This window comes from Erythrolamprus reginae, chromosome 4, assembly GCF_031021105.1.
Source record: "Erythrolamprus reginae isolate rEryReg1 chromosome 4, rEryReg1.hap1, whole genome shotgun sequence".
Classification (NCBI taxonomy): Eukaryota; Metazoa; Chordata; class Lepidosauria; order Squamata; family Dipsadidae; genus Erythrolamprus; species Erythrolamprus reginae.
This window is the reverse complement of record NC_091953.1, coordinates 8,307,402-8,321,336: the sequence shown is the minus strand read 5'-3', so window position 1 is coordinate 8,321,336 and position 13,935 is coordinate 8,307,402. Positions and strand designations below refer to the sequence as shown.

Genomic DNA, 13,935 nt, shown 5'->3' with positions numbered 1-13,935 from the left:
ATTGAATTGCTATTTATTTTATTGGGCTGATGTGTTGTATAAGTCTCGAGCAATGTCCATAAGCGACTGGTTTGCCTCTGTTTTTTGAGCAATATTTACAAACGCAGGTTTCAGTAGCAGGACAAAATGTATGGCTAATAAGAAAAGCAAAAACAAACTAGCATCATGTCAGCTTATTTCCAGGCTCCAAACTGTGTGCTCTGGGTTCAGCTATACTGGTACTTTAGGAAGTGATAGATCTTATTTAGCCAGGATTAAGCAGAGACTGGGATATACTGTATATATGTAGGTGTTTAGATCAGTGATTTTCAACCTTTTTAAAGTCGCGGCACATTTTTTACATTTACAAAATCCTGGAGCACATGGTGGGGGGGGGGGGGGGGGGGGCTAAAAAGTTTGGACAAAAAATTTCTCTTTCTCTCTTCCTCCTTTTCACTCTATTTCTCTCTCCCTCCCTCTTTCTCTCCCTTCCTTCCTCTTTTCTCTCTCTCTCTCCATCCCTCTTTCTTTCTCTCTTCCTTCCTTCCTCTCTTTTTTGCTCTCTTTCTCTCTCCCTCCCTCCCTACCTCCTTCTGTGTCTTTCTCCTACCTTCCCTCCCTCTTTCTCTTTCTTTCTTTCTTTCTTTCTCTCTCCCTCTTGCTCTCTCTCTCTCTTGCTTTCTTTCTCTCTCTTGTTCTCTTTCTCTCTCTTTCTTTCTTTCTTTCTTTCTTTCTCTCTTTCTCTTGTTTTCTTTCTCTCCCTCTCGCTCTCTTTCTTTCTCTCTTTCTCTCTCTCTTGCTTTCTTTCTCTTTCTCTCTCTTGCTTTCTTTCTCTCTCTTTCTGTCCTTGCTTTCTTTCACTCTCTCTCTTCCTTTCTTTCTTTCTTTCTTTCTTTCTCTTGTTTTCTTTCTCTCTATGAGCTTCGCGGCACACCTGACCATGTCTCATGGCACACTGGTTGAAAAACACTGGTTTAGATATCTAAATTTATAGATTAAAATTTGAGAAGCCGTTTGTTAGACTCCGAGACCGCTTTCTATCCCATAGTTCCCAGTGACCGGTAAGATCCCACAGAGCTGGTCTCTTCCAGGTCCCGTCAGCTAAACAGTATTGGCTGGTGAGCCTGCAGGGAAGGGCCTTCTATGTCTTCAAGAAAAAGTAAGGAAAGTCTAGTTGCCTCTTGAAAAAGCACTTTAGGAACAATCGTTGCCTGTATCACTGAGAATCTCCATAGACATTGGAAGCTGAAGTTAGAAATGCTAGATGACATTAGCAGGTCGCGTTTGCAGTTTTGTTCGTAGAGGAGAAAGTTAGCAAATAGAAATCTCACAGTTTAAGGCTTGCTTTTCCATTACCTTCATTTAGTCTCCATATTGAAAACTGATCTCTAGCTTTAAAAAGACTAAAAAGAAGCTTTTAATTTTTATAGGAGCTTTTTCTGCTTTGATTTGTTTTAAAAAAAATAAGCCATTTAAGTTTATAAGCCAACAGTGTAAAATAAAATAAAAAATTATACTGTGAGCCACTCAGAATGTTAGGAGGTGGAGCGACAAATATCACCAAATGAATGAATTAGCTCTGTGGAATTTGTATCTAAAATCCTTGAGGAGGAGAATGAGCTGCTAATTTACTTGTCTCTAAATCTCAAATAGTATGTCAGGGTTCTCTGATAGTGGCTGTATAAAGTAATTTGAAAGAGGTAGTGTTGAAAACATGGGGCTACCTTTGAAAAGTGTTCGGAAACTTCAGATCGTGCAGAATGCAGCTGCGAGAGCAATCATGGGCTTCCCTAAATATGCCCATGTCACACCAACACTCCGCAGTCTGCATTGGTTGCCGATCAATTTCCGGTCACAATTCAAAGTGTTGGTTGTGACCTATAAAGCCCTTTATGGCACCGGGCCAGATTATCTCAGGGACCGCCTTCTGCCACACGAATCCCAGCAACCAGTTAGGTCCCACAGAGTGGGCCTTCTCCGGGTCCTGTCAACTAAATAATGTCGTTTGGCGGGGCCCAGGGGAAGAGCCTTCTCTGTGGCGGCCCCGGCCCTCTGGAACCAACTCCCCCCAGAGATTAGAACAGCCCCCACCCTCCTTGCCTTTCGTAAGCTCCTCAAAACCCACCTCTGCTGTCAGGCATGGAGGGAACTAAGATATTCTTTTCCCCCTAGGCTTCTACAATTTATGCATGGTATGTTTGCATGTATGATTGGTTTTATAACAAGGGTTTTTAGCTGTTTTAGTATTGAATTTTTACATTCTGTTTTTATCACTGTTTTTAGCCGCCCCGAGTCCATAGAGAGGGGCGGCATACAAATCCAATAAATACATAAATAAATAAATGGGCAGTGGTGGCCTGTAATGGAGAAATATTTGCAATTTCAACAGGCAACTGAGAAGAATATTTCATAGAGTTTATAAAATGGATCCTAATACATTTGTTAAATTTAAGGAGATCCAAGACTCGAATCAGCGTTCTATTTGACAATAGAAGCTGGTTGTACATTAGACATCATGAACGACTTCGGTACCATTGTACAGTTTCAAACAAAAGGTGCTTGTGTTGGACATACCAGTTGTGTTGGACATACCAAAGATTAATTGCATGCATAGATGGTAAAAGTCTAAAGTACAAGTTGATTCCGGGACTTTCCTTCCAACTGTGATGGAAATACACATACCTCCACCTTAAAGAGTTGGCATTTACTTTCCATTTATTGATTGACTGGTAATCCAGGCCCATTAAGTCACTGTTGACTCTTAGAAACCAAATAGATAGATTCCATTTCTTACTTCATTCTTGGAGCTTTTTGAGATTTGCTTAGGTATTAGTAAATGTCTAGGTTAAATAGATAATTGTATACAGCAGCAAAAGGAAACTTTTGCAGTGTTCTAACTCATCTTGGAGATAACATCTAGCCAATCTCAATCAACTCTGAAAAACTAAGCACAGGTCAGACCTGATTAGTGCTTCAATGGGAGACTGTCAGGAAATCCCTAGGCTATAAACTAAACTGGGGAGGGGGGGATTGTGGGGGAAGGAGAATCCACAAAAAAGAGCAGCACAAATCACTTCAATATTGTTGTCACGAAAATCACAAAAATATGTCCATGAAGTCATCAGGAGCTGAGCCGGACTCTTAAAAGAGAGCTGTACAGTATATACACTGAACAAATTAACTAATTTAGCTTGATCAGGATAGTTATTTTGATTTGAAGACAAAGGGCATAATTCAGAGCACATGGAGTTATGAACACAGCATCCATTTGCAGCTCTTAAAATCATTTCCCAGAATTGCTGAACAACGGTGGTGGCTAGTCACACAGTCTCCGGAAAAAAGCACAATCTGTTTGGGGGAAAAACCCCAGATAAAACAACCAATTTGTTAAGATTGTTGATATAAAAAAAAAAGATTTTCTTTAGTATAACAAGCAGGAAGAGTGAGATTTTGATCCCCTTATATAGAGCGCTGGTGAGACCACATTTGGAATACTCTGTTCAGTTCTGGAGACCTCACCTACAAAAAGATATTGACAAAATTGAACGGGTCCAAAGACGGGCTACAAGAATGGTGTATAGTCTGGAGGATAGAAGGAAAAGAGGGGACATGATCGAAACATTTAAATATGTTAAAGGGTTAAATAAGGTTCAGGAGGGAAGTGTTTTTAATAGGAAAGCGAACACAAGAACAAGGGGACACAATCTGAAGTTAGTTGGGGGAAAGATCAAAAGCAACGTGAGAAAATATTATTTCACTGAAAGAGTAGTAGATCCTTGGAACAAACTTCCAGCAGACATGGTTGGTAAATCCACAGTAACTGAATTTAAACATGCCTGGGATAAACATATATCCATTGTAAGATAAAATACAGGAAATAGTATAAGGGCAGACTAGATGGACCGTGAGGTCTTTTTCTGCCGTCAGTCTTCTATGTTTCTATGTTTTTATGCTTATATGGGTAGTCCTCGACTTACAGCCACAATGGAGCCCAGAAATTGATGTCGCTCAGTGAGAAATTTGATTAAGTGAGTTTTGCACCATTTTACGACTTCCCTTGCCATGTTTGTTAAACAAATCACTGCAGATATTCAATTAGTAACGTGGTTGTTAAGTCAATCTGGCTTCCCCATTGACTTCGCTTGTCAGGAGGTCTGGCACACTGCAACCATCATAAATATGAACCAGTTGTCAAACATCCAATTGTAAACCATCTGGACCATGGAGATGCTGCAGTGGTCATAAGTGGGGAAAATGATCATAAGTCCCTTTTTCCAGTGCTGTTGTAACTTCAAACGATCACTAAATGAACTGTTGAAAGTCGAGGACTACTTTTAGAGTACTCTGTGTTTGATTAATATGAATGCATGTACCACCCCCATCTCCTTGTCAGTGTAATTAGCACTTCTTTTTCAGCTAAGGTATAGTAGGCAAACCACTGGGTAGTCTTCTATTAACAAATATTGGAAACTCATAATTGTAGATTAACATTCCACTTAACTAGACATAGCAGCCATTCTGCCCAGGGGTGGGTTCCAGTTACCTTTGCCACTGGTTCGAATCGCAACATTTCACGTGAGCTTGTGGGGCGCACACATCCCCAAGTGCAATTTCATTTCAGCACATGCTGAGAAGGTGGATTCATCCCAAAACACAGCTGAGGAGCTGCTTAGCTGTGCTTAGGACAGTACTACTCCAAGAGTGGGACAGGTCCCCTGGGGGGGGGGGGGTTACAGAGCAATGCCGGGGGGGTGGGCACGTGACCCCAGGAGTCATGCTTTTTTTTTTTTTTTTTGCTGCAGGGCATAGAGGTTTTTGCACTAAACAATAGCACACAGCAGAGAGCAGGAGGTATGAAGTGCAGATAACAAGCCCTTAAGAGACACCATGGACAAATATTTAACAGGGATGAAAAGAAAGGAGGAGAGAGACAAAGATAATCTTTCCAAAAGCTAAGACGAGGAAATATGTAAAGTACAGTGGTACCTCGTGATATGAACCCCTCATGATACGAATATTTAGAGATACGAACCCGGGGTTCAGAAATTTTTTGCCTCTTCTTACGAACTTTTTTCGACTTACGAACCCACCACAGATCGCAAAATGGCGCTGCGCTGGGCGCCGCCGCCCGCTGTCACCTTTTGAAACAGCCAGGGGGCTTCTCGGTGTTCTCCCGAACCCGAACTTGTGCCGAACTTTTTGGGTTCGGGAGGCCGCCGAGAAGCACCGCCGCCCGCCTGTCACCTTCTCGGCGGCCTCCGGAACCCGAACCCGAACTTTTGCCGAACTTCCGGGTTCGGCGTTCGGGAGAACGCAGAGAAGCCCCCCAGCTATTTCAGAAGGTGACAGGCGGGCGGCGGCGCTTCTCGGCGGCCTCCCGAACCCAAAAAGTTCGGCTTCGGCTTCAGGAGAACGCCGAGAAGCCCCCCCGGCTGTTTTAAAAGGTGACAGCTGGCCGGCGGCGGCCGGCAGAGCACCATTTTGTGATTTATTTCCCCCCTTGCACACATTAATCGCATTTACATTGTTTCCTATGGGAAACATTGTTTCGTCTTACAAACTTTTTGCCTTACGAACCTCCTTCCGGAACCAATTACGTTTGTAAGACGAGATATTACTGTATATGTAGTGCTTGGCTTCATTGTGACTAAGGTGGAAGACGAGGAAAGACCAGTATGTTTAATGTGTCTAAAAATGTTGGCAGCGGACAGCATGAAGCCAAATAAATTAAGGTGTCATTTAAACACCCCAATCATGCTGATGAGCCGCTTGAGTTTGTTCAGTGAAAATGTGCTGAACATTGCAAACAATTTTCAGCGGAGAGTTGGGGAGGCGCAAAATGTCTACTTCTTCCTGGAGGGGCATAAGAAAAAAATAATTGAAAAACACTGACTTAGGGTGAAGAAATAAAGGTCGGTATTAACCCGAGAGCGGGAGGGATTTTTTCCAAGCAGAGGAGGAGGAAAAGCCACCAGAACACAGAAAAATTTGCCGAAAATTAGGGGGGGAAAGATGGCGGTGCCCACGGACCAGCATGGCCCAAAATGGATCTGTGACGCCATCGTTGCGCCATCAGCGGGTCGGTAACGGTTCGGGTAATCTGGTCCAAATTGTGAGGAACCCCTCCCTGATTCTGCCCCATTATAAAAGAGTTGCTGATTTTTATTCAGGCCACGTAGATGGAGGATGAAGACGTATTGCATGCATTAGCCAGAATAATTTAATCTATCAAGCATGCCCCGTGTATGATCTTGGAATGCAAGCTGAGAACCGTAAACAATTAAGTCTTATCTGCTAATGTTCTTCCTGAATACTAATGCACCGCTAATTTGATTCCCCTTCCTTTTCCTTCTTGCTCCACCTGGACTGTTGCAGATCCTTTCGCATCCACTCCCGATGCCGTGGACGATGCTATTTCAAACTTTAACCCCTTCCTCACAAAATCTAGCGACCACCCTTCTGTCTCCTCTGATGTACACCCTCCTTTCACTTCTAGGACACCAACTCATGAGACCTTTGTTGGTAAAGTACTATCTGCCTCTCTGGCTTTTCTTTTTCTCCGGTGGATCTGGTCAACGTTAGACAAACCTGAGGTCTTTCAGCAGGAGGTGGGGAAAGAAAGGGGGGGGAAAGGGCATTTCTGAACGTCTTTCTTAATATCCGCCAATGATTTAATTCAAAGGTCTCCAAACCTGGCAACTGGTGGTCTTCAATTCCCAGAATCCCTCGCCTGAGGACTTCTGAGTGTTCAAATAATAATAATAATAATAATAATAATAATAATTATTATTATTATTATTATTATTATTATTATTATTATTATTATCATTATTATTATTATTATTATTATTTATTGGATTTATATGCCACCCCTCTCCGAAAACTCGGGGCGGCTAACAGCAATCATAAACAGTGTACAATAATAATCCAATACTAAAAGCGAATTAAAACCCCTTAATATAAAAAACCAAGCATACATACAAACATACCATGCATACAATTGTAAAGGCCTAGGGGGAAAAGGGATCTTAATTCCCCCATGCCTGGCGGCAGAGGTGGGTTTTAAGTAGCTTACGAAAGGCAAGGAGGGGGGGGGGGCAATTCTAATCTCTGTGGGGAGTTGGTTCCAGAGGGCCGGGGCCACCACAGAGAAGGCTCTTCCCCTGGGTCCTGCCAAGCGGCATTGTTTAGTTGACGGGACCCGGAGAAGACCCACTCTGTGGGATCTAACTGGTCGCTGGGCTTCGTGCCGCAGAAGGCGGTCCCTGAGATAATCTGGTCCGGTGCCATGAAAGGCTTTATAGGTCGTAACCAACACTTTGAATCCACCAGTTTTAAAAGTTGCCAAATTTAGAGACACTACCCCACCTTCCTGGTTTAGTTTAAGTACAGGTAGTCCTCAACTTATAACCAAATTGGGACCAGAATTTCGGTTGCTAAACAATATGGTCCTTAGGCAAGGCATCACGTGCCCAGCATGACTTGATGACCATTTTTTAAAAACATGGTTATTAAGCAAATCACATGGTGGCTTAAGTGAATCAGATGGTCAGTTCACTTCGTTTTTGCTGGTGGACGAGATTGCAAAGTATAATCACGTGACCTCAAGACGCAGCAGCCATCTTGACCAGAGGTCTTTAAATTTGGCAATTTTAAGGCTTGTGGGCTTTATAGCTGGCTGGAGAATTCTGTCAGTTGAAGTCTACAAGCCTTAAAGTTGCCAAGTTTGGGGATCGCTGATCTTGACAAACACCTGAATTGTAATCACATGGCTTCTGGAGTGATAGGACAGTGTAACTTTTGAACGATTGTTAACAAATACTTGTAAGCTGAGGACTACCTATATAATCAAATTTTAAAGATGAGTGAGTGATGGGAGGGGGTTACGTTACATTCCTTTCCATCTGTCTGTCTTCTCTCTGTTTGCTCTGTATAAGTTAGGGGTTTTTTTCCATTGATTTTTCCCTCTGGAAGATGTTAGGCTTTCTTAGTCAATCATTAATATTGTGGTGCCAGACACCTAAATGGTGCTACTCTAGGGAGTGTCCCAGTGATTTATACCAGTTCATATCCTGCTCAGTTATGAGGTCTCATAGATGCCCTTAATCTTTTATCACTTTGGTCCATAAGTTAAGGAAAGTACAGTGCTATCTGATCTCAATAATGTAACCCGCAAATCTTTTGTCCCCAAACATGTGACTTTCAGTTTAACTTTTCTGGTTGTTTAGATCAGAGGTCTCCAACTGACAACTTTAGGAGGTGTAGACTTTAAATCTCAGAATTCCTCAGCCAGCCTTGAGTTGTCCACATCTCCTAAAGTTGCCAAGGTTGGAGACCTCTGGTCTAGATGACTTCAATCTGTTCTTTTTTAAAAAATTAATCTGACCCACTGAAAACACCCATATAATTATCCACTACAGGTAGTCCTTGACTTATGACTGCAATTGAGCTCCAGCTTTTTGTTGTTAAATCAGACATTTGTTAAGTGAGTCGTCCCCTTCCCCTTCTCCATTGCCATCATTCAAGTCCTCCATTGTGGGTGGAGCCATCATTCAAGTTCGGGATGTCCTCGTCCACTGAGAATGAGGACCGAACCTGTTCGCTTTTTTTTTTTTTGCTGGATCCGCCCTCCAAAGACCCAGTTTTGACTCAGTCTTCAGTCTGGATGAACGTGGTTACCAGTTCTCCCTTCCTGAATTTGGCTATTGCCCTTGTGAGTAATACAGTGGTACCTCTACCTAAGAACGCCTCTAGTTACGAACTTTTCTAGATAAGAACCGGGTGTTCTTATGTAGAAGTAATAAATATGGACCAGTTGCCAAACATCTGAATTTTTTTGATCACATGATCATGGGGATGCAGCAAAGGTTGCAATTGTGAAAAGCAGCCGCAAGTCTCATTTTACAGTGCCGTTGTAACTTTGAACGGTTATTAAATGAACTATTGTAAGCTGAGGACTACTTGTATGGTAATATGGATGTGGCAAATCCGCAGTAACTGAATTTAAACAGGCCTGGGATAAACATATATCCATCCTAAGATAAAGTACAAAAAATAGTATAAGGGCAAACTAGATGGATCATGAGGTCTTTTTCTGCCATCAGTCTTCTATTATTATTATTATTATTATTATTATTATTATTATTATTATTATTATTATTATGCACGAGCTGAGCTAGGCAACATTTTGCGTGCCGGCAAATATGGCTCCGTGTGCCACCTGTGGCACCCATGCCATAGGTTCGTCATCATTGTCTAAGCTGTCTCTCTCTCTCTCTCTCTCTCTCTCTCTCTCTCTCTCTGTTGGTTGTCATGTACTTATAGTCTTAGTGTCTGAATATTTGGTTAACCATATAATAGTGTGCACTGTTGTTTCCCTTTTCTTCTTCCATAACATTCCTTCTTCGCTCTTCTGCTCCATGGTTCTATCAGATTCTTTTTGTGGCCCACAAGTTTATCCTAATGCTTCCCATTTCTGCAGTGAACCCTCAACTGTAGCTGGTCTATTTGGAGGTAGGTAAAAAAATGTAGAGCACAGGACTTTTGTTCCTCATTGCAGATGGGTGAATATAGCTGTGTCACTTTCAAAACTCCTGCATTTTCAAACCTTCCAGTGAATAAATTGTGAGTTCTAGTCCTGCCTTAGGCACAAAACCAGCTGGATAACCTTGGACCAGTCTCTCTCCCTCAGCCTTAGGAAAGAGGGAATGTCACATCACTTCTGAAATATTGTCAAAAAAAACCTTGCAGGGACAAGTTTGGGCAGTTGCCGAGAGTCAACCCTGACTCAAAAACATTTATAGGAAAAGAAAAAATAGTTGATGTTCTTTAAACATCAAAGAGCTTTTTCATTCCCCTTTTTAAAAGCAATAAACCATTGTCCAAAATGTAAATGCTGGTTTTGCCTATCAGTTTCTGCTGTTGTTCAAACATAGATCATAATCTTCTGATGATGTCCTAAAGGTGCTTTTCCAAAATAAATAAATAAAAAAACCAACTTGGACTATCTATGTTTTGCGTGAAGACGTTTTGCTTCTCATCCAAGAAGCCTCTTCAGTTCTCAACCACTTCCTATCACTCAACAATTGTGTTACATGTTCTGTTGGGTTCTTCTTATGGGTTAGTACAAAGTTGGCTCTTCTATGACCTGTGGACTTCAACTCCCAGAATTCCTGAGCCAGTCATGCTAGCTCAGGAATTCTGGGAGTTGAAGTCCACATGTCCTAAAAGAGCCAACTTTACTTATCCCTGGATTAGTAACACAAGGACTAGTAACCTGAAGTTTAGCATTCCATAGAAAGATGTGGAAAAACTAGCAAAATTTAAAACTGGGCAAATTTTTTCTCCCCCATAGAATTTTGTCAGGAACGTAACAGCCACTTTAATCAGCTCATCAGTTCATCTTGTGATCCTGGATTTGCTGGAAACGCCCTTCATTATTTTGTTTATAGAATCTTAGTCAACATCCTTTTACAGTTACTACTGTTTCTGACTAACAGCAAGCAAATAGTGTCTTGATAAGTATATAACTGGGAGTATCAATCAGTCTTTATTATGGTTATAAACCAACATAAAACGTACATAAAATGTATGCCAGGCATAAAAAGTGAAAAAACCGAATTGTTATAAAATGTACATATACATACAAAGAAAGAATAAAAGCCATAATGTAAGACTCCAAAAGGGGGTGGGAGCCAGAGATGGATTTAAAAAAGACAATATGAAATTACAAAACACCCCAACATGATAGATTTAGTGCTCATTGGCTTAAATTTATAATGTGGGCTACTACAAAGAAAAGGGGTCAACCTATTCTCCAAAGCTCCTAAGGGCAGGACCAGAAGCAATGGATGGAAACTAATCAAGAAGAGAAGGAACCTAAACTTCCTAACAGTGAGAACAGTTAACAGCTAACCAGTGGAATGGTTTGTATGCTGCCCCGAGTCTACGGAGAGGGGCGGCATACAAATCCAATAAATTATTTATTAATTAATTATTAACTTTCCTCCAGAAATTGTGAATGTTTCAACACTGCAAGTTTTTAAGAGGATATTGGGTAACTATTTGTCTAAAATTATATAACGTTTGCTGGTCAATCGAGCTTGGACTAGAAGACTTCCAAGGTTTCCAACTCTCTTATTTTGTTATCCTGATTCCTGAACATATGGTAGAAGTCATAATCTGAATTTTGATCAAAATTGTATAGTTTATCTTCAATTGCAATGTGGTGTAAGAAACTCAGGAAGTTGAAGCTTTTCTATGATTGGGAGTAGAAAAGTAAAAAAAAAAATTCAATAGAGGCAAACCTTTAGATAGAATTGAAATTGATTAGTTAATTAGTTAAGTTAAATAAATATTTGGAAGAAAGATTCTGATTTTTATTTTTTTCCCTGTTTACAATGTTTGCTCTTTTTACTTATTTGGTCTTCCTAAAAATAACAAGCTGTCATGTTTGAGTTCAGAAGCTTGTAATAAAATTCTGAAATCAGAATTTTGTTTTTCTGACGTTCTAGTTCCTGAATGTATTCCATTTTTTTTTCATTTGATGACTTAAGATTTCGGATTAAGCATTTGCCTTTTTGACATTTTTAGCACTCTCTGGCATACTATAATGACTATGAATAACTATCCATCTATCTCATTTTCTACAACCAAAAATGTGTCACAATCACAGACTTTTCTTTCAGATAAAATGATTATGTATAAAGTTTTAGTTCTTGTTTGCCATTTCCAGGTCTACAAAAATGATAATACTTTTGAGGGGTTTATATTCAGCTAACCAGTTGAATGTACAATACAAGCTTTCTGTTTTCATGCTGGAATTGTGTTTTCTTCTCTGCTTTTACTCCCTTGCTTTGCTATTTCTAATAACACATTTATTGTTGTCACCACTGCAAAATTTGCCTGGAGGCTTCTTTACATTAAAGAAACTTGCCTGGAGGTTTCTAAATTTGCCTGGAGGTTTCTTTACATTAAAGCTTTATCAAAATTGTACTTGCAAACAAAAGGAATTAAGTTCACACTACATGGCATTGTACATATAGACAGTCCTTGATTTACAACATTTCATTTAGTGACCGTTCAAAGTTACAGTGGCACTGAAAAACAGCACTGACTTCGGGCCGTTTTTTCTCCCAACTATTGCAGCATCTCCAAGATCAAAATTTCAAAGTACAGACACTTAACAATTGTCTCACATTTATGACTGTTGGAGTCATGTGATGCCCTTTTGTGACCACCTAACAAACAAAGTTGAATGGGAAGCCAGATTGCTAACTCAGCAACCTTGTTGCTAATTAAGCAAATGTAGTGATTCATTTTTAACAACAGTTGCAAAAAAAATGGCATAAAATGTGACAAATTCAACAAATGTCTTACTTAGCAGCACAACTTTTGGGCTCAATTATGGTCATAATTAGAGGGCTACCCATATTTCTTTTTTAATATTATCAGCGAATTCATTTCACTTTCATTTTACATTGTGCCCCCCTCTTGATTTAGTCCTGGTGCTGAAATATCTGTCGATTCAACGTACCAAAGGTAGCATAGTTATTTCTTTAAAAATTGCTCTTTTTTTGGGTGGTGGCTGTTGCAAGAGGTTTAATAAAAGACAAGTCATAAAATATCTGTGGAAGATGTAGCATGGCTACTGGATGGAAACGGGGTATAAAACATACTTGGTTTCTATGACTGACAAATATTTGTGGGAACTGAGTTTAAAAAACCCAAGGTTAAGATAGATATTAATGTAGGTTCTAAATATCATTGGAATGCTTATGTTTTGAATGCAGGAATCTTTATGGATTGGTCAGTGGTAGAGTAGCAATAAACCAGGAATCCTATTCAGAGGAATTCTTGAAAACTGTTTTACAAATTGCAAATTGAAATAGAGAATTACAATCACCAGCGAAGTAGTAATGCTAAAATTATTTAAATCAGGGGTCTCCAACCGTGGCAACTTTAAGACTTGATTTAAACTACATAAAAGTATATTTTAATACAAAAGACAGACATGGAAGGGAAGAAAGAGAGATTATCTCAGGTCATCTTGTTTAGGGATATATGTCAAAACAATAAATTATGTATTATTCTGTACTTTTCTAGATACGAAAAATGGCCCATGCAGTACTTCGATTTACTTTTGCTGTCAAGCAGAAGTCGAATCACCATCCATTAAGGATATTTTAATTTCTATTCCTGAAATGGGCAAAGTGTTGACTCAGTGACCTCTAGGGCTGCTTCAAGTTCTATGATTTTTCTGAATTTTTCACTGTTTGAGTCATGGAACTTTCCTCCAGTTGCTGGTTTGTCATCTAGCGTTTCAATTTTCTCAGACATTGCATTGATTTTTCTTGTCTGCAAAACAAGAGTTTACGTATATTGCATATAAACACCCCCCCCCCCTTTTTGTTGGCAGGGTTTACACCATCTTCTGTTGCCCCATCGCAGCCATCAACAGGCCTTAACGTTGACTTTGAGTCTGTGTTTGGAAACAAAAGTTCAAATACATTAGTCGATTCTAGTGGTAAGTCTTTTAAGTAACTGTTATTTCACCCTGTTACAATAAAGGAGAATATTTGTAGCTCAGGGTTAAAATGAGGGGGGCCCTGGTGCTCTCTGAAGTGGGTTGTTTTCTTTTAGACATTTCATTACCCAGCTAGGAAATATAATCAGTGCAATGGTGTACATTGGCATTGATAATGTTACCTAGTTTGGGTAATTAAACGTCTGCAAGAAGGGCCCCTTAAGTCCTTTTCAGAGAGTTAAGAAAAATGGCACACAACTGCGAAGATTTCTTGAGTTTTCTTGAGTTCTTGAGTTTTCCTAAAAGGAGTCTTTTAAATGCTGTGCTTCGCAAGGATGAGCAGATTTATTTATTTATTTATTAATCAGATTTGTATGCCGCCCCTCTCCGCAGACTCGGGGCGGCTAACAACAATAAAAAGACAATGTAAA

The 13,935-nt window shown here is 40.1% G+C and overlaps 1 protein-coding gene across 10 annotated transcripts in view; it reads left to right on the top strand.

Annotated features, from left to right (window-relative positions):
* The window catches only part of PICALM (phosphatidylinositol binding clathrin assembly protein), a 100,532-nt gene that overhangs the window by 59,654 nt on the left and 26,943 nt on the right, over positions 1-13,935 (top strand). For 4 of the 10 annotated variants that reach the window (XM_070749596.1, XM_070749597.1, XM_070749595.1 and 1 more), the window contains exon 13: positions 13,397-13,504. In XM_070749596.1, the coding sequence (XP_070605697.1) occupies positions 13,397-13,504 (108 nt within the window). Of the gene's footprint in view, positions 1-6,354; positions 6,502-9,411; positions 9,493-13,396; positions 13,505-13,935 lie in introns of all 10 variants that reach the window. The other 6 variants (XM_070749589.1, XM_070749590.1, XM_070749588.1 and 3 more) reach the window with 2 other exon arrangements.